The sequence below is a fragment of the Rhinatrema bivittatum genome, chromosome 3 (genome assembly GCF_901001135.1).
Source record: "Rhinatrema bivittatum chromosome 3, aRhiBiv1.1, whole genome shotgun sequence".
Classification (NCBI taxonomy): Eukaryota; Metazoa; Chordata; class Amphibia; order Gymnophiona; family Rhinatrematidae; genus Rhinatrema; species Rhinatrema bivittatum.
This window is the reverse complement of record NC_042617.1, coordinates 321,869,754-321,889,859: the sequence shown is the minus strand read 5'-3', so window position 1 is coordinate 321,889,859 and position 20,106 is coordinate 321,869,754. Positions and strand designations below refer to the sequence as shown.

The 20,106-nt window shown below is 43.8% G+C and overlaps 1 protein-coding gene and 1 long non-coding RNA gene across 3 annotated transcripts in view; one reads left to right on the top strand and one right to left on the bottom strand.

Moving 5' to 3' along the window:
• LOC115087747 overlaps nt 1-12,147 on the top strand; it is a 66,601-nt gene extending 54,454 nt beyond the window's left edge. Inside the window, exons 2-3 of one of the 2 annotated variants that reach the window (XR_003855605.1) lie at nt 3,403-3,503; nt 11,934-12,147. This is a non-coding gene — a long non-coding RNA (uncharacterized LOC115087747). Of the gene's footprint in view, nt 1-3,402; nt 3,573-11,933 lie in introns of both variants that reach the window. The other variant, XR_003855604.1, reaches the window with a different exon arrangement.
• The window catches only part of WASF1 (WASP family member 1), a 271,816-nt gene that overhangs the window by 105,480 nt on the left and 146,230 nt on the right, over nt 1-20,106 (bottom strand). Inside the window, 1 exon segment of the mRNA XM_029595276.1 lies at nt 12,254-12,414. Coding sequence (XP_029451136.1) covers nt 12,254-12,386 — 133 coding nt within the window. The 5' untranslated portion in view covers nt 12,387-12,414.

Below are 20,106 nucleotides of genomic sequence, written 5' to 3'. Positions count from 1 at the left end.
GATGTTTACAGCAAGGAGTCTTCTTTCAATTCTTAAGCGACTTCCATCGGCATAAAACGGTCCTCGTTACCCTGGCTTGTGTTTTAAAGAATAGAACCTCTGTGGAAATAGTGACTTGTGAGCAGCAGAAAGCACGATCTAATAGTTAAAAGGTTGACATCATGTCCTGATTTGACACTCTGCTTGATCGCTGATAACTGCACAGGCTTTGCCGCCTGTTTGCTAACATACTGCAATGTTTCCTGAATTATATATGGAATTTCAATTCACTGACTGAACACAGTAAGATACCATTTGTCCCCCTGATGCAGTTCAAGTGCGAAACATGGCTGTGTCGGGGTCTCTTGTTCAATAAGTGTTATCTGAAAATCTCCTTTGTTGCCTATAATTAAATCAAACTGTTTTCATGTATTGAACAGTGCTTTTATTAATTTTGTTAGCCACACATTCTCTTTTCTGCATTGACTTGTGTGTGTGCTGTTTACTCTGCATTTTTGCTATGGGTATATCTATTACATCTTCCTCGGTGAATACCAAAACAAAAATTCATTTAGTCTCTCTTCTATGGCTTGTCATCCCTAAGTGCTCCTTTTAACCCTTGTTCATCTAATGGCCCAACTGACTCCCTCACAGTAGGGAAAAAGTAGAATTCTTAAGAGTCAAAGGTACTTTGAATGTACCTGAAAAAGTTTTTATTATGAATTTCTGTTTCAGCGGCAAGCTTCTTCACAAATTCTCTTTGCCTTCCTTACCAATGCTTTGCATCTAACTTGCCAGTGCTTATGCCGTTTCCTGTTTTCTTTATTCAGATTCCTTTTCCATTTCTTAAAAGATGTTCTTTTAGTTATTATAGCCTCTCTCACCTCAGCTTTTAACCATGCTGGTAGTCGTTTAGACTTCCTTCCAACTTTTCTAATGTGTGGAACACATCTGGTCTGGGTTTTCAAGATGGTATTTTTAAATAACGGCCAAGCCTGATATAAACTCAACCTCTGCAGCTGCTCCTTTCAGTTCTTTCCTTACTATTTTCCTCATTTTATCACAGTCAACTTTTTAAAAAGTTAAATGCTGTTGCTGTAGATTTCTTCAGTGTCCTTCCTCCAGTTATCAAATTTGATCATGTTATGGTCACTATTAACTCTCACACCAAATCCTGTGTTCCATTAAGAGTGAGGTCTAAAATAGTTTCCCCTCTTAAGAACATAACATGCCATACTGGGTCAGACCAAGGGTCCATCAAGCCCAGCATCCTGTTTCCAACAGTGGCCAATCCAGGCCATAAGAACATGGCAAGTACCCAAAACCTAAGTCTATATCATGTTACCGTTGCTAGTAATAGCAGTGGCTATTTTCTAAATCAACTTAATTAATAGCAGGTAATGGACTTCTCCTCTTGTCATTTATTTTATCCAAGATCTTTACTTCTCTAGCATGTCCTGATGTGATATTCACCCAGTCAATCAATACTCGTGTAATTGAAATCACCCATTATTGTGCTGCTGATTTTGTTAGCATTCCTAACGTTTTAGCATTTCATTGTTTTTTTTTCATTCTGGCCAGGTGGACGGTAATACACCCCCACTACTATTTTATTCCATGTTTCACCTGGAATTTCTATCCATAAAGATTCAACATTGCATTTTGTTTCCTGCAGAGCTTTTATGCTTTTCGGCTCAATGCTCTCTGACATCTAGTTCCACCTTCCACCATCATTTCGATAAAATTTGTACCCTGGTATTACAGTGTCCCATTGGTTATCCTCTTTCCTCCAGGTCTATGAGATGCCAATTATAATCACCCTCTTCATCCAATGCTATACACTAACTCTCCCATTTTATATTTTAGACTTCTAGCATTTGTATACAGACATTTCAAGTATGTTTTTTGTTTGTTTTAACAATCTGCTTATCAGTTGACAAGGGTAATTGAAATCTTTCTGCTCTGTTTGCTCTTTGCTTAAAAGCACCTGATCCACTTTAGCAATTATTTCAACTTTTCTACTGGGAAGCCCTAAATTCCCTGTTCTCTTAGTATCCTTTAAAGATGCATCATTCCAAACCATGCGCTTCGGAGCGACTGTAGGCTTTCCGCCATCATCTAGTTAAATAGCTGCTCTATCTCCTTTTTAAAGGTTAGTGCCTGCAGTCTGGTTCCACTCTGGTTAAGATGGAGCCCATCCTTTCAGAAATTGCCCCCCTTCCTCAAAATGAAGCCCAGTTCCTAACAAATCTAAAACCCTCTTCCCTGCACTATTGTCTCGTCCACGCATTGAGACTCTGGAGCTCTGCCTGCCTCTGGGGTCCTGAACGTGGGACGGGAAGCATTCGGCTTCCAGAACCTCCCTCCTGCACGTACCTTTGTCATTGGTACCCACGTGTATCTAGACAGCCGGCTCCTCCCCAGCACTATCTAAAATCCTATCTATGTGATGCGTGAGGTCTGCTGCTACCTTCGCACCAGACAAGCAAGTTACCAAACTATCCTCACGCCCACCAGCCACCCAGCTATCAACCTTCCTAATAATCAAATCACCAAATATAACAGCCGTCCTAACCCTTCCCCTCCTGGGCATGTGCCCCTGGATACATATCCTCAGTGCAAGAAAAGTGTTTTCTTTCTTTTGAATTCTTACTGCTGTTAAATTTTTATTGTTGTATAGATAATTTCTATATGACTTTGTAATATTATTGTTTGCTATATTTTATTTAACAAAAAACATGAAAGCAAAAAAAAGTCTATTCAGCCAATCTAGTCTACCCACCATCCAACTAATTCAGCTCTACAATCCCTACCACTCTCTCAGAAACCCCCTGGATTTATCCCATGCACTATTTTACCGGAAATCACTTTGTTCATGATTAGAACAGCGATATATTAAATTTATTAAACAGCACCTTCCCAGTCCCTTCCCCCTCTTCAAGCACACACAGAGAAAATATTAGCACCCCCACAGGCACATAAGCAGCTCACACCCAAACCCTCCACTCCCCCAAAGACCTCCCCAACATTCCTTCTGCCATTCCCAAAGCCATGCTGCCGCTGCATGCATTTCCATTACTGTTTTTGTCTCCACCACATCCTCTAGAAGGGCACAGCAGATATTCACCATCCTCTCTGTAGGAGCTGTGCATCCTGACACTTCACATCAGTTTTACAAGCTTCATTCCACTGAAAGAGGTTTGTTATTTGTGCATTAAAACCTGTCAGATACATAATTGTCTGTATCTTTACTTTTACTTTACTGTATTTAATGAATCACCTCTCTAACAAATCAAAGCAATGTACAATTTAAATGAATAAAACAATATAACAAAATAAGTAACATTAAATATAAAAAAATTAATACAATAAAACAAGGGAAAAATAACATTAAGCATCTCCCCTGTCTCTCCTCTCTTCTAGGATTCCATAAAGCTCTGGAATGCACCCTCAAATCACCCACCTCCTGAGAGAGAAGCAAGCAAGAACATGCCACAAGAGCACAACACGAAGGAATCTGCAAGGTCATAGCCACTGCATCAAAGGCCTGCTTAAGGATAGACCCAATTCACCCATCATGCACATCCTTCAAGGTTGCTTTTCCCTCCATGGGGATAGTCATCAATTTAGAGATGGCACAGACAAGTGCATCCACTTTGGGAAAACACAAACGTTCCTTCACAGCTGGAGCCAGAGAGTATAGGCCTTCCAATGCCCGACCCCCTTTGAAACTTGCCTCCGGGGTGTCCCATTCAAGATCAATCAATTCTTGAATGGCCTCCATAACAGGAAAAAAGCAAGAAGCTTAATGTAAGGAAACCAAAATGGGATTCTTCCTTGGCTTTGACACAGACTCTGCCCCAGGTACCCCCAGCATCTTCAAGGTCTGGGAAATCAGGGCCGATATTTCATCTTTATGAATGAACCGCAACATGGTTCAATACAGCTCCAAACCAGGAGGAATTTCCCCATCTTTCAAAGACTCAGGATCTGCCTCATCATCCATGCCCCCACTGGGATACCTGTGGCGAACCGAGGCATGCCACGGCGCTTAACCATAGGACTGTAAGAGGGAGGAGCCACCGACTGAGGGTCCTACCTGACAGGAGTAGGCGAAGTAGAGGGATGCGCCTGTACAAAGGCTTGTAAACCCTGAAAAAACTCCACCCACGAAAAAGCAGCTGGATCCAGACCAAACCCAGAAGATACTGGAGCAGGCCCAACTGAACTGCCATTTCCTACGGAAGAGCCAGTCAAGGGAGTACCAAGATCTGGCACACTGCCTGCCAACGCCAGAACCGGGCCTTCATCAGAGTGAGAAGATCCAGGCTTAGCAAAATCCAAGGAAGACAACACTCCCTGCACATCCGAACATGCTGGAAGACAGGTCAGACTGAGAAGCCCTAATATGATAGGCAACAAAAAGAGAAAGCCGCTTATGACTTCTTATTTACCAGCACCATGAGCAGTGGAAACTGTGCATTTAAAACAGCTCGCATTCAAAAAATTGTGCGCACAAATTTCAGGCACCCCTGAAGTAAGCGCAGCAAGGCACACACCAACTAGTGCACCTAACTGCAGATTACCACACAAAAAAAATTATGTGCACAAAGGTTGCGCCTAATACAGTGCGCACAACGCATGTGCAGAGCTGACACTCTGCACACACCGACGTCCTGTAGAGGGCAGAAGACACGCACAGGAGAGTGCAAAAATGCCATCGCAGCCTACCATGCAGTGTGCAGAGAAAAGCTTGAACACGAGGCCTAGTCCACTGGGACAGCTCAACCCATCAGCCTGCCCAGGTGCCTGAACCCCAACGGGAGCGGGAAAATGTTGGTATGGCGCACAGAGTACGGAGACCGAAGGAAGGCCTAAACCTCCTGTCTCTGTAAGTAAAACTTCTGTTTGTTTTTTTTAAACTTACTGGAGCTCAGCACTTACTGGCTGAGTACAGAGACTGTCTCCGGCTGCGGGGGAAAACAGCAATTGCCGTCACCGCCGCGCTCGGCCTCCTGCACCCACTGCCTTTCAGCCATACAAACAGCTAGATTCCACATTGGGAATCATCTACCGGACCAAGGCACACCTCTGAGGGACCACGGAAATCACCTCAGGAATTTCTCAACTGGGAAGAGCAAGTTTGCTTACCATAAACGGTGTTTTCCGTGGATACCAGGGTGAATTAGCCATGTAATCTGGGGATTGTCCTCCGGTCCTCTAGGTGGCAGAGCTCCTCCAAGCACACAGAGCTAAGCCCTGTGTGCCTGCCTGTACGTAAAACCATGTGGTTCCCCACCCACTCCAGTCTGTTATCCAAGCTTGAATATGTATGGTCCGGAGACTGTCTGGGGAGGTGGGTGGGAAAGCATGGTTAATTCACCCTTTATCCACAGAAAACACCGTTTACAGTAAGTAAACTTGTTCTTTTCTGCAGATAAGCAGGTTAAATTAGCCATGTAATCTGGGGAGTCCCTAGCTAGCAGGTTGAGCGCCACCTGGTCTCTGGGAATGATGTTAATCCATTCTGGCTCCTACTAAGGGGCACTAGACCTGTCACATCCTTGCAATCTTCGTCAATGTTTCTGCCCAAGGAACGGCTCAGCCCCCATCGCATCTGTGGTTGTCTGCTGGTTACGGCAGTAGTGCGAAGTGAAGGTGTGTAGTGATGACCACGTAGCGGCTTTTTGCATGTCCTGAATAGGCACCCTGTCTAGGTGGCGATGGATGCTGCCATCGATCTGCCTTTACGAGCCTTTGGTGATGTAGGAGTCCATTTGCTCGTGAAAATAACGAAGGATGCATTGAGAAATCCCACACAATATGGCTCTCTTGCAGACTAACAGTTCAGGAGCAATTGGGTCAGAGGGCACGCGGACTGAGAAGCCTTGCAGCTGAAGCACGTACCTCCCTTGCAGGCAACCCGGGTATGCTTACCACTAATGCGTACAGGTGTCCTCTCTCCTCCGGCTTACGAGGTTTCGAAAGAAGGCTGATGTTTGGTTAAGGAGGAACACTGCTGCCAGCGTGGAAAGGAACAAGGATGTGACCTTACCGTTACTTTACTATGATGCAATAGTAATCTGACGAATAATGAATTTGCACTTGTAGCCCACTGGCTTCCCTTGTTGCTGTTAAGGCAACCAAGAAACACGCTGTCCCAAAGATGCATTTTGTATGGCCACTGTCTACGGGTTCAAGGGACGGTAGCATCAGCTGTTCCAGAAGGAAGCTGTGACATCACAGCACCTGTGGTCTTTGCATCGGTGGCATGGATAAGGATGCCCTTCTTAGACCTGGGAATTAACCGGTGGCTTGACCCCTGGAAGACTTCAAGGGGAGGAGGCAACAGATGCTGCCGCTAGCCTCATCCCATGCGACGAGTGAAGATATTCAAGACATTCCAGAGGGCAGGAGAAGGGATTGACTTCACATACTCTGCACCCCGGGGTATCTGGCCTACTTGTTTGGCAATTCTTCCTCTTGGGGATTCCCCAGAGGAACTAGGCCCCCTTGGATCGCTGCTTATACATTTGCCAGGACATCAGTCCTGCCCTCCCTATTTCCACACTGTAAGATGGGGAAGGGAGCACACATGACTAAAGGCCCCTGCCCCATACAGTCGAGTCCAGATTGACATTTGGGTGAGACTGATGACTCTTCATTATCGAGGTCATCCCAACTTCCCGAAGGAGAGTTGGCAATGTCCACTCTTGTATTTCTTCTAAAGATGGAGTGAGGCTGTTGGGATAGGGCATGCTCTCCCTTCATATGTTTCTCGATGCACACTACTTCCTGACAATTCATGCATGAGCCAGCTTTGTATGTAAATAGCAACCCCTTCTAATTTGCTTTAAATAACTTCGAGATGTACTGCTGGAATAACTGCTTCGGGGGTATTCCTGCTAGCACCGGAAGGCCAATGTTGTAGACCCACCTGTGCCACGTGCCATCACATAGGTTCAGGTCTCCACTAATGAGTGGACGGTGGGTTGTAATCTTGCCGAATAACTCTATGCAACCCGCATCTTCTGTTGTCAAGAGGATTTTTTTTTTTTTGAATACTGGTCACTCCCCTCGATCAGTTTTTGGTAGGGCGCTGGGGACGACCCGCTCCGGAGGCGCGCCATGTAACTGACATGACAACTTTGTATCAACCGTGAAGTCCTGTGCGGTAAGCATGATGTCTGGTCCCTGTTTCCCCCCAGACGCAAGCTGTGCTTGCAGAACAATGTATTAGAGGGAATCTTTGGACTTCCCAATTACTATCTTGATTGGGAATAGAACATAGTCCTGATAACCATCATGATGGTTGTGGGCACTTCTAACGTTCTTGGTGAAAGGGTTGAATCAGCTGTTCCACTTGGTTGAAATGGATGTGCTGCCTGCCACAACTGCAGGTAGACTGCCCGAGTATGGGTCCACAAGGATCCATCCACACCCCGTTTCCTGAGTAGACCTCATCAACATGAGTTGTTTAGAGGTTGCTGGTCTTCCAATCTCTCAGAACCGGGGACATGCGGGGCCCTGAGAAGCGTCCGGAGGTCTGAGGCCTAGGGTACTGTGCCCAGCAGCATCTAAAAGATATCCCCTGGGCGATGACTGTGCTGCTGGCTGTAACCCTGCTGCTGTCGTCCTCTGGGACTTCTCCCCAAGTGCAGCAAAACTGATGTGGTTCTGCACCGCCTCTGCGGCCGAAATAGCTTCTGGTGACTTTGCCGACATTTCTCGTACCCTACAGACGGCACAGGCCATCCCCCCATAACATACCCACTGCTTTTCTTTTTCTTTCTTTTTCTTCAGGGGTTATCTGGTGGCACCCACAGACTGGTTCAAAGGCTGAAGGCGTTCAACACCTAGAATGTACAGATACTTAGTGTCCCCCCACCCATAGGGGTGCACATAATTGAGCCATGGTTGGATGCCCATGGCTGTTGCCTATGACCGAGGTCGGACGGGGAATTTCCTACCTAATACACGAGTTGGGTATTTTCTTCCTTCGCCAAACTCTGCCCTCCAGGAACTGAGCTGGGCGGTATGCCCTGTTTTTCTCCCAGGAAGCATCCCAGCAAGCTGGTGCTCCCAGCAAATTGGGTGTTCTGGCCTTGGTAACGTCGGTAAAGGACAATTGCTGTCCGTTTGGGGCAGTACACGGGCTTGTGCCCAACAATTGTACCTAACCATCCTGGATGTTCATTCCTGGTTGCTCCCTTTGAGGCCACAGCAATGCAGACAGCTACTGCCAGTTGTATAGCTGATGACTCCTCTTCACTGGGAGCTCGGTGCTCTGTGTTAGTGCGGTGGTTGGGCGTGCGCAGCTTGGAGCCTCAGCCAGTGCCCCCTTGGCGCCGCTGAGTACAACCTGCGGCATCCCTTTGCTTTCTCAGCATGCCCATATTTGTGCGTTGGACTTCACAGGACATTGGTGTTCTCACCTATTACCAGGTTAAGGTCCCAGTATATCCCCAACCCTGGCTGATCTGGGTAGCAGAAACGCCAAAAATGGGGTTTGAATTCAGGTCCTTCTCCTTGACAACATACGACACTGCCCCTAAGCCACCAAGCTGCCTTCAATCTGTCCACCTCGGTGCGCTCCAGCTTCGGCAACCGTCGTCAATGCGCCAGTCACTGCACCAATCCTGGTGCCTTGGCTCTCAGTGTAGAAGCGTCAGCCCTCGGCACACCAGTTGTCACTCAGCATGGAAGTGTCAGTCCTCGGCTCGCCGGTGTCAATGTGCAAGCCATCAGTGAGCCAGCGCCAATGCGCTGGCCTCAGCACCCCACTCCGATGCTTCAGTGGCGCACACGTCTGTTACTGACACATCGGCCACTGAATGGAGTCCTTCTTCGGCGCTGGGAGGCTCTTCCGAGGAGGGCCTTCCCTACCCTGCCCTCGGGTAGTCCCGTTAGGGGCCCAAGGGGGGGGGGAGATTTTTTTTTAAAAGGCTCTTTCCCCTGCTTTCCCCATCGGGGTATATAGCGGGCTTGCCTGAAATTGCATCCGTCCTGGGGTGAGTCCTGGCCGATCAGGGTCCCTGCACCCTTCCTTTTCCTGCTGCTCCGGGTAGCACAGAAGGCAGGCCGATCCGGGGTCCCCTTCACACTCCTTCCTCTGATGCCTGGTAGCCCAGAGGGCATCCACCATTTTGTGCTGTAAGTCAAGCACTAACATGGCTATATACGAGGTGTTTCACAGGACCCCCAGGCCCGTGAGAGGTTCCAGGCCACTGCAACAATCCTTCCCTGCCGAATGCAGGGCCGGAAGGAGCTTCACACAACTTGTAACAGAAAAAAAGGGAAAAGCATTAGTGAGAGGAGACTCTGCATGCACCATGCAGTGCGGAGAAACAAAAGACTGGAGTGGGTGGGGAACCACATGGTTATATGTACAGGCAGGCACACAAGGCTTAGCTCTGTGTGTTTGGAGAAGCTCCGCCACTTAGAGGACGATCCCCAGGTTACATGGCTAATTCAACCTGCTTATCTGTGGAAAAGGGCCCGTTAGAGGTATCACCGCAGGAGAGCAGGGCTTTGGTTTCTCAATTTAAAATTCTCCTTCCAAAATTCCAGCAATCCCCATAGGGACATGCACGTCCACCATCTGCTGCAGAAGGAGAATACTGGCAGGCTGGGGTCACTGCAGGACTATATATACTGTGATGTCAGCTTGCTCTGTCTCCATCTACTGGCAAGGGAGCATAATCCACTGGTCCTGAGTCCATCTGTCTACCCGCTAGGAAAGCTGACGTTTGGCGCATCATTTTGGTAGTCCTTCTCTGGACTACCTCTACTCTGTTTATATCCTATTGAAGCTACACCGTAGAGAATTGAACCTGATACTCCAGAAGAGATCTCACTCATGGCTTGGAGCTCGTTTTCTCTTCATGGTTTCCAATGCTTGCCTTCAGAGCAGCAATATGGCAGCTTCACCCTGTGCCCCACAGACTGTCTTAGGGATAGTCCTTTATCTATAAACTATGCCTTAGAAAATGCAACATTTGCACAAAGAAGCTATGTCCAAGGCTAACATATCCTTAAAACACCATCTTAGTTACTACGCTCCCCAACACCATGTAAGGGTGTTGGCAATCATACATTGTAAAGCTACACAGTACAAGCATGTCAAGTCTACACATACTCTGAGATACAGAATGCCTGGGACACTCTAGAAGCGTGTTAGATTTCTCATGTCTTTTGAGACACATCCTGTTTTCAGCGTCTCCTGCACACAAAGAGGTTGATAATCAAAGGCAATTATCAGGATAACTCAAAAGTTATCCAGATAGAAACAAAACTGGAAATAATATACCTCTGTATCAATCTATGGTGCAACCACACTGAAAACTGTGCAATTTTGGTCACATCAAAAAAAAAAAAGATAGCAGAACTAGAAAAGGTACAGAGAAGGTGCAACAAAAAGGATCAAAAGATGGAATGGCTGCCCTTACGAAGAAAGGTTAAACCAACCCTTTTGGATTGCCCAAAGCAGAGACAGGATGCTGGGTCCAATAGGCCATTGGTCTGACTCAGCATGTTCCTGTATATAGCTATTTTTTTTTTTTGCCTATTCAAAACTTTGCATTTGGTTGGCCTTTCCCTTCAGACAGATCTTTTGTGGTCCAAAACTCAGACAAACTGGGACTGGCATTCAGCCATCTGCTGTCACTCTGCAACAAGTATTCTTTTCAGAAATATAATAAGCATATTTACTTATTCGAAGGCCGGCAAGAGACTGCAGCAAATAGCTATTTGGGAAGTTCGAGCAAATAGCTTAAATGCTATCCTGGGTAAGAAAAGTGGCTCACAGAGACCAAACAGTGGTGGAAAGACCATTAATGAGAATCTAACTGGGGACACTGGGCAAGCCGCCAAATAAAGTGCAAAATGCATTATCTGCCACATTATAATATGCCCAAGGTTCATTATTCCTTTTCAGTCATGCAACGTCATTCCTCTGATATCAGCAATATCTGGAATTGGATGGAAGAAATGAAAAGGTGTGCTTAAGATGTGACATCAGTGAGAAGAATGAACAAGAATAGAAAAATGCTTGCCCACACGTCAGTCATAACTGTCTCATTTAAACATCCTCTCGGTGGCTTAGCACGGCAAGTCATGGAAGGTCATCATGAGTAAAAACATAACAAAACACCTTTTCTTGTGTCTCCAGTCTCTGTGCTCCACTACTGAATGGCAGCTCTCTAACTCATTAAGGTACAGCATACAAAGCAGACTTTTCCTTTCCACAGACCATTCAGTTTTCAACCTCTGACATCTCACAACGGCCTTAAACACAGCAAGAACAGAGGTAGTCGGAAACTGAGCCCTATTTGCCTCACAAAATTGATCCATGGAGGCTGGCCAAATGGCTATGTGGAAGTACTGCACACCTCCATGGGGCGGGACCAGGGTCAGTTCCTCTGCTCCCCCGATTGCCTCTGCCAGCATACCCAGCCTGTCACATCCCCTGTGGGTCGGAAATCCCTGTCATCCTGCAATGGCCATATCAAGTGGCCAGACTTAGGGCCAATGATTGCAGGGTTCTAGAAGGAACCCTGGTGCATGGCCCCCAGCTAAGGACTAATGCTGCAATGTCTGAGCTTAGTTGGGAGAGGAGATAAAACAGGAAAAAAAAATCCCCCGGGTAGTTATGAATGAAGGCCGATTGCACCGTTGCCCAACAGAGCCTAGTCCTGAGTGAATTGGAAGGTACAGGAGGAAAGTGACAGGCTAGGGAGAATTATAGTCGACTGTGCATCAGGTACCCTGTAAGCCTCTGCACCTAAGGCATAGTCTTCGCATGCATATTCATACAGGAGGTTAAGCCCTCATATAGGCCACTGTTCTTGACAGCCATCATGGACCTTGCACAACACATTGGGGACAGTGACTTACATGAAAGTAATTCTGAAGTCTGCTGTAATTAATTGGAGTATTCTTTTTATGTTTTTCAGATGGAGTCAATCAAAATGATCCTTCTTATCCAGGGATCCGAGCTATGTATGGCCTCTTCCTGTTTTCCAAGCAGGGCAATTCATAGACTCTTGGGTGCATGAATAGCTTCTGAGGACCCAGAGGGTTCTGAGGGGCCAGAGCACCCAATGTGGTGGGTGAAGGCCAAGCTAACCATTACAGCCATTTATTGTTGAACAGATTCATCAAAATAAAAGCCAGTAACATAAATTAGGGTTGCAGTGGTCTTTTTAAGTTCAACCAGTAACACAGCATGCCAAACCATAAAATAATTTAAAAAGTATAAGCAAGCAGGACTTACTTAGGCTACTTAGTTGTCTGATTATATTAGCCAAGGAAATGTTGGTGACACATTCCAGTTCATTCTTGATGCCTCTGGGCAGAGCTGTGTGACACAGGTGCCTGGGATCTATGTTCCTTTTCACTAAGGGCATCTTTGGAAGACTCAGAATATCAGCACACCTGTAAAAATAAATAAATAAACATAAAAATGTATATCTATAACATGAGCAGCGTTACATCATGGTCGTCTTCCTTACCAATGTTGCTTCATCAGTTTACAGAGCATTATTTAGCATGCATTCCTTGCTTATTCCGAGTCCTGAAAACAATTTTAATAAACAAGACTAATATTTTCCCTTAGTATGTTTCCATATGACCCTATCCCATCCAGGTGGAAAAGATTTGCATCCTTAAAAAAATGGAAGCTACGTGTGCATAACTGAGAACGTAACTGTTTGCGTGTCCCTGGAAAATCAAGTCAGGATGCCATAGGCTGTGAGGGTTTCTTCTTCCCTTAGTGTAGCTTTGAGAGCAGATACCCCAGGTTACATCCCAGCCTGCATGGGAACATCTAGGGATTAACGGGCACGGCAGAATAAAACGGACTAGATTACAACAGAAGAACTGCTTCGCAGAAGTTTGCTTTTCAGCAGAGGATCACTTCACATTGCTATGAGATTCTGGTACGATGCCCACCCTCACCAAATGTTTCAACCAGTCTCCAAACTTTTAATTCTGTGTGTGTAAGACCAGAAAACTATGATACAAGGGATAATTTGCCAGATTAATTCCAAGAGGGGAAAACAAGGCACAATCTTGGGTGAAAGCACCACAGATAGCGGGAAATTTGGCCTCTGTTGGAAACAGGATGCTGGGCTTGATGGACCCTTGGTCTGACCCAGCATGGCAATTTCTTATGTTCTTATGTATAATAGTAAAACTATGACACACTGCAATCTCATCCAAAAATACATTTTTTTTTTAATAAAGTGAAAAATGGGGCAATCTTTCAAAGTCAACTTTTACACTGGCTCAAGCACAAAAAAGATTTGCATAACCATCCCTCCAGAGGAAAAAAATGCAAAAGCTAGTCAAGAAATGTATTAAGTTTATATATATATATTTTTTGTATTTGCTAACCCCGATCACTGTGCATTCAAGTGGGCTAATGGCAGCCAAATTGCTAAGACGCCTTATACAGTAAGAGACATAGGAGTCATTCCATATCAAGTGGACCAGGAGCCAACGTTCAACCTCCTCCAAATCAAACAAAATTTTGCACGGATGTTCTCTTAGGGTCTCAAACAAAACCATACTAAATTTTTCACCTGGATCTGAGTTGGTTGGAGAGCTAGAGTCAGCTGAATGGAGGTTACCCTCTGAATACCATGCTCCGCGCAACCTGAAATGGCCATTTTGTCCAGGTGCTGCAGCCCAACAACACCTGTCAGAGGCCTGAAACTTTGTGGATTAGAACAACCCCTGGTGTTGAGTCCCAGTGCAAAGTTTGAAACATAACGTGAGCTTGCCTCCCTTTTTATGGGAGGCAAAATATTTACAAAAGAAATATAAGGCCTACTTTGACTCCTCATTGCCCCTGAGCAGACCAGTAGTCATGGCCCATACGTATAAGATTTGCATTAAGAGGCTTTACAGGCACCTGGAAGCAAAGATATAATATAACAAAAAGAAGGGTGTGAAGTCAGTCAGTGATGCTGTTCCGTGTAAAATAAGGTGACAATAATTAGAGGGATTTCTCAGGACAACCACTTTCTATAGTCAGCTTTAAAGAAGTATAAAGGTACAGACCCGCAACACGGCTGTGTTTCGCAGTAGGGGCTGTGTCGGGAGGGACTCATGAAGAACAGATTCCAAAAATTGTTATCCGAAACAATAGTAACAAGGTGTGAATATCTACATTTTTCTCAACAGGAGGCATCCGTATGTGGTTTATAAATTCATAAATACATAATATGCAACTTTAATGAACTGCTAAGTGTAAAGTCTTTGCTGTGTGCTATTCTGTGTCATCTGCATTTACTCCACACTTACTATTTGCAATTAGCAAAGATATCACATTTTATTGATGTCACATTTTATTGCAAATTGTTGCCAATTTTCAGGTGTAAATCTCTACTGTGTAGTTTTTAATTCTTTTCTTTTTTGTCATTTGAAAGAGCATCTTTTTTTCTACAAAAGTCACCCCGTTTCATTTTGGACCCGATCTTGCTTTACTCAGAATTAAGGCCCCCAACGATATGCATCATTTGCATGCATGAGCGTGCTATGTTAAAGAGAGGCATCTTTGGCGCCCTGCAGTGTAACACACAAATGAACTGGAGATATGAATTTCTGCATGCAGCTAAGCTTGTTGTGATTACCATGCTTATAACCTTATGACACATCTTGTTTTGACATACTTTTATGAATGACTCCTCAAAATGGACATTTTTTTTGTGCTGTGTTATTTACGGCATGCAAGCCTGAACATGCACAAGTATCACCTTCACAAGGAACTAAGGTAATGCCATGTTAGCAGTGTGTTGTGGAGAGATTTGGGGAACATGCCCTGGCCTGTGACACCATTATGCTCTTTGTGATATCAAATTTTTCTTTGCCCAAAGGAGGACATTGAAGCAGTAAGACCTGTTCAGGATGAGAGGTTTAGTAGAGATCATAAGCTGCTGACACAAGGGAAAATCATCAATTCAAGCCCATTGATGCAACTAAAATTTGCATTAGCAAAATTTCAAATGTCGTCACCTCATTCATTGCAAGTGTTCTAGTACATGAACGTGAATATTTTCCTGCCTTTCAAGTATCCAGCTTCCAACCTGGTCAGATTTAGCTTGTATCTATGATAGATCCTAGTGGATTGTCCATATATGTCTCAATTGAGGAACGTGATGTCTTGGTCAATTTCTTGCAGCCCCCAAGGACCTGCCAGGTCATTTTACTGGCCGCCCCATAGAGACACCTGTTGGGTTCTAAAAGAGCCCATTACTGCTAGCCTTGATGCACCCATAACAACTTCAGGCAGGCAGGCAGAACATTTATTCACAAACTACTTTGTCACGCATTGATGGGACATTCAAAAGTATGTGCAAGGTAGGAAAAGAGACTTGAATTTTTGTGAAATCTGCAATTTAAGCAATTCTCATATGTAATGTCTTCCCCTCTTCTTATTTTGTGTTTAAATAAAAGCTTGGAAACCTGTGGCTGGTACCTTGTCTGGCTGTCGGAGTGGCCCCTAGGTGATGGTGTTAATTTTGCTGAACTGGCAGTGGCTCAGCCACCACTGACCAATGCAAGGTAACTAATTAGCATACACAATTTTGCACTGCTTTGATGATTAATTTATGAAAAAATGTCTAAATTAATATGTGTCAAAAGCTAAAAGCATGGTAAGCACAGTAACTGAGCAGCACAGTAAAATTTCATGTCTAGCTCATTTGCATGTTTCACAGTTGAGTGCCAAAGATGGCTCTTTTTAATAAGAACATAAGAAATTGCCAGGCTGGGTCAAACCAAGGGTCCATCAAGCCCAGCATCCTGTTTCCAACAGAGGCCAAACCAGGCCACAAGAATCTGGCAAATACCCAAACACTAAGAAGATCCCATGCTACTGATGCCAGTAATAGCAGTGGCTATTCCCTAAGTATAACTGATTAATAACCATTAATGGACTTCTCCTCCAAGAACTTATCCAAACCTTTTTTGAACCCAGCTACACTAACTGCACTAACCACATCCTCTGGCAACAAATTCCAGAGCTTAATTGTGCGTTGAGTGAAAAGAATTTTCTCTCATTAGTCTTAAATGTGCTACTTGCTATCTTCATGGAATGCCCCCTAGTCCTTTTATTATCCGAAAGTGCAAATAACTGTTTCACATCTACTCTTTCAAGACCTCTCATGATCTTAGACCTCTATCATATCCCCCCCTCAGCCATCTCTTCTCCAAGCTGAACAGCCCTAACCTCCTTCAGCCTTTCCTCATAGGGGAGCTGTTCCATCCCCTTTATCATTTTGGTTGCCCTTCTCTGTACCTTCTCCATTGCAACTATATCTTTTTTGAGATGCGGCGACCAGAAATGTACACAGCATTCCAGGTGTGGTCTCACCATGGAGCGATACAGAGGCATTATGACATTTTCTGTTTTATTAACCATTCCCTTCCTAATAATTCCTAACATTCTGTTTGCTTTTTTGACTGCTGTAGCACACTGAGCCAACGATTTTAAAGTATGATCCACAATGATGCCTAGATCTTTATCCTGGGTGGTAGTTCCTAATATGGAACTTAACATTTTATTTATTTATTTATTTAACAGATTTTCTATACCGACATTAAAATACACATCATATCGGTTTACATTATAACAGCAGATAGAAAATACATAGAACAGGGATGTGGGAGTGGATAACAACAGCATAACTGCATAAACATGAGTTAGGAGGGCTCTAACAGGGAGCCCGAGGCAATAGTTAAAAAATGGGGGGGGGGGGACGGGAGGGGGGGTGTAGGGAGGGAGCTATATACACAGGGAGGGGGGGGTGTAAGGCGGGAGCTATATACATAGGGTGGGGTGGGGGGGGTATAGGAGGGATACTATTTACAGGGGGGGCAAAAAGGTTACAGGGGACGCAGGGAGAGAGGTCGTGTAACTACAGCAAGGGTTATTTTTCCCTATGTGCAACACCTTGCACTTGTCCACATTAAATTTCACCTGCCATATCTTCCAGTCTTGCAAGGTCCTCCTGTAATGTATTACAATCTGCTTGTAATTTAACTACTCTGAATAATTTTGTATCATCCGCAAATTTGATACCTCACTCGTATTCCCTTCCATATCATATATATATATATATATTTTTTTTTTAAAGCACAGGTAGAATTATAGATCCCCGAGGCACGCCACTGTTTACCCTTTTCCACTGAGAAAATTGACCATTTAATCCTACTGTTTCTTGTCTTTTAACCATTTTGTAATCCACGAAAGGACATTGCCTATTATCCCATGACTTTTTAGTTTTCTTAGAAGTCTCTCATGAGGGACTTTGTCAAACACCTTCTGAAAATCCAAATAAACTACATCTACCAGTTCACCTTTATACACGTGTTTATTAACCCCTTCAAAAAAATGAAGGGCATTTGTTAGGCAAGACTTCCCTTGGGTAAATCCATGTTGACTGTGTTCCATTAAACCATGTCTTTCTATATGCTCTATGATTTTGATCTTGAGAATAGTTTCCACTATTTTTTCCGGCACTGAAGTCAGGCTCACTGGTCTATAATTACCCAGATTACCCCTGGAGCCCTTTTTAAATATTGGGGTTACATTGGCCACCCTCCAAGTCTTCAGGTACAATGGATGATTTTAGTGATAGGTTACAAATTTTAACTAACAGATCAGAAATTTCAATTTTTAGTTCCTTTAGTACCCTAGGATGCATACCATCCGGTCCAGGTGATTTGCTACTCTTTAGTTTGTCAATCTGGCCTACTACATCTTCCCGGTTTCACAGCGATTTGGTTTAGTTCGTCCGACTCATCACTCTTGAAAACCATCTCCGGAACTGGTATCTCCCCAACATCTTCATTAGTAAACACAGAAGCAAATAATTCATTTAGTCTTTCTGCAAGGGCCTTATCTTCCCTAAGAGCCCCTTTAACCCCTCAGTCATCTAATGGTCCATCTGGCTCCCTCACAGGTTTCTTGCTTCGGATATATTTTAAAAAGATTTTATTATGAGTTTTTGCCTCTACCTCCAACTTCATTTCAATTTCTCTCTTAGCTTGTCTTATCAATGTTTTACACTTAACTTGACAGTGCTTATACTTTATCCTATTTTCTTCAGATGGATCCTTCTTCCAATTTTTGAAGGATTTTTTTTTGGCTAAAATAGCCTCTTTCACCTCACCTTTTAGCCATGACTGTAATCGTTTTGCCTTCCTTCCTCCTTTCTTAATGCGTAGAATACATATGGACTAGCACCTCTAGGATTCTATTTTTAAACAATGTCCATGCCTGTTGAATACTTTAAACCTTTGCAGCTGCACCTTTTAGTTTTTTTCTATTTTCCTAATTTTATCAAAGTTTCCCTTTTGAAAGACGGGTCTGCCCTTTCCTCCTCCCCTCTGTGACACCCAGGCACATAGTGCAGAGCTCTATGGTCCACACATGCACGATAGAGCTGCTCTCTACTGCGCATTTGCGGTCAGTCGGTCAGAGCCCATTTATATTGTAGATAGAGTGTGTTGCTTTTAAGTCCAACAGATGGCGCTGTTTTTCCAAAAAGGCATGTTTTTACCTGCCACAGGTGTGACATCTATATAATATAGGCATATAAAAACATGTGCGTATTCGAATGCAACGTTGTGTCAAAATTTCAAAGCAATCGGTGAAGAACTTTCGGAGATTTAAGATTTTGAACAAACATTTTTATTTATATAGATTCTTATTCAAATGCAGGATTTGGTGAGAGAATTAACGGTGGTGGGTCCACTTGGCAATAGTGATCATAACATGATCAAATTTGAACTAAGGACCGGAAGGAAGATAATATGTACATCTACAGCTCTAACACTAAATTTTGAAAAGGGAAATTTTGATAAAATGAGGAAAGCAGAAAAAAAACTGAAAGGTGCAGCTGCAAAGGTTAAAAGTGAACAACAGGCATGGACATTCTTTAAAAATACAATTTTAGAAGCACAGTCCAGATGTATTCCACGCATTAAGAAAAGTGGAAGGAAGGGGAAAACGATTACCGGCATGGTTAAAAGGTGGGGTGAAAGAGGGTATTTTAGCCAAAATAAACATCCTTCAAAAATATGTAGAAGGATCCATCTGAAGAAAATAGGAAAAAGCATAAGCATTGTCAAGTTAAGTGTAAAACATTGATAAGGCAGGCTAAGAGAGAATTTGAAATGAAGTTGGTTGTAGAGGCAAAATCTCATAAAAACTTTTAAAAATAAATCCGAAGCAAGAAACCTGTGAGGGAGTCGGTTGGACCATTAGATGACCCAATGGTTAAAGGGGCTCTTAGGGAAGATAAGGCTATTGTAGAAAGATTAAATGAATTCTTTGCTTCTGTGTTTACTAATGAGGATGTTGGGGAGATATCAGTTCCAGAGATGGTTTTCAAGGATGCTGAGTCAGATGAACTGAACCAAATCACTATGAACTTGGAAGATGTAGTAGGCCAGACTGACGAACTAAAGAGTAGAAAAACACCTGGATTGGATGGGTATGCATCCCAGGATTCTGAAGGAACTAAAAAATGAAATTTCAGATCTATTAGTTAAAATTTGAAACCTATCACTAAAATCATCCATTGTATCTGAAGACTGGAGGGTGGTCAATGTAACCCCAATATTTAAAAAGGGCTCCAAGGGTGATCCAGGAAACTATAGACCAGTGATCCTGACTTCAGTGCTGGAAAAATAGTGGAAACTATTCTAAAGATCAAAATCACAGAGCATATAGAAAGACATGGTTTAATGGGACCCAATCAACATGGATTTACCCAAGGGAAGTCTTGCCTCACAAATCAGCTTCATTTTTTTTTTAAGGGGTTAAAAAACATGTGGATAAAGGTGAACCAGTAGATGTAGTGTATTGGGATTTTCAGAAGGCGATTGACAAAGTCCCTCGAGAGTCTTCTAAGAAAACTAAAAAGTCATGGGATAGGAGGCGATGTCCTTTTGTGGATTACAAACTGGTTAAAAGACAGGAAACAGAGAGTAGGATTAAATAGTCAATTTTCTCAGTGGAAAATGGTAAACAGTAGATTGCCTCAGGGATCTGTACTTAGATCTGTGCTTTTTGATATATTTATAAATGATCTGGAAAGGAATACAACAAGTGAG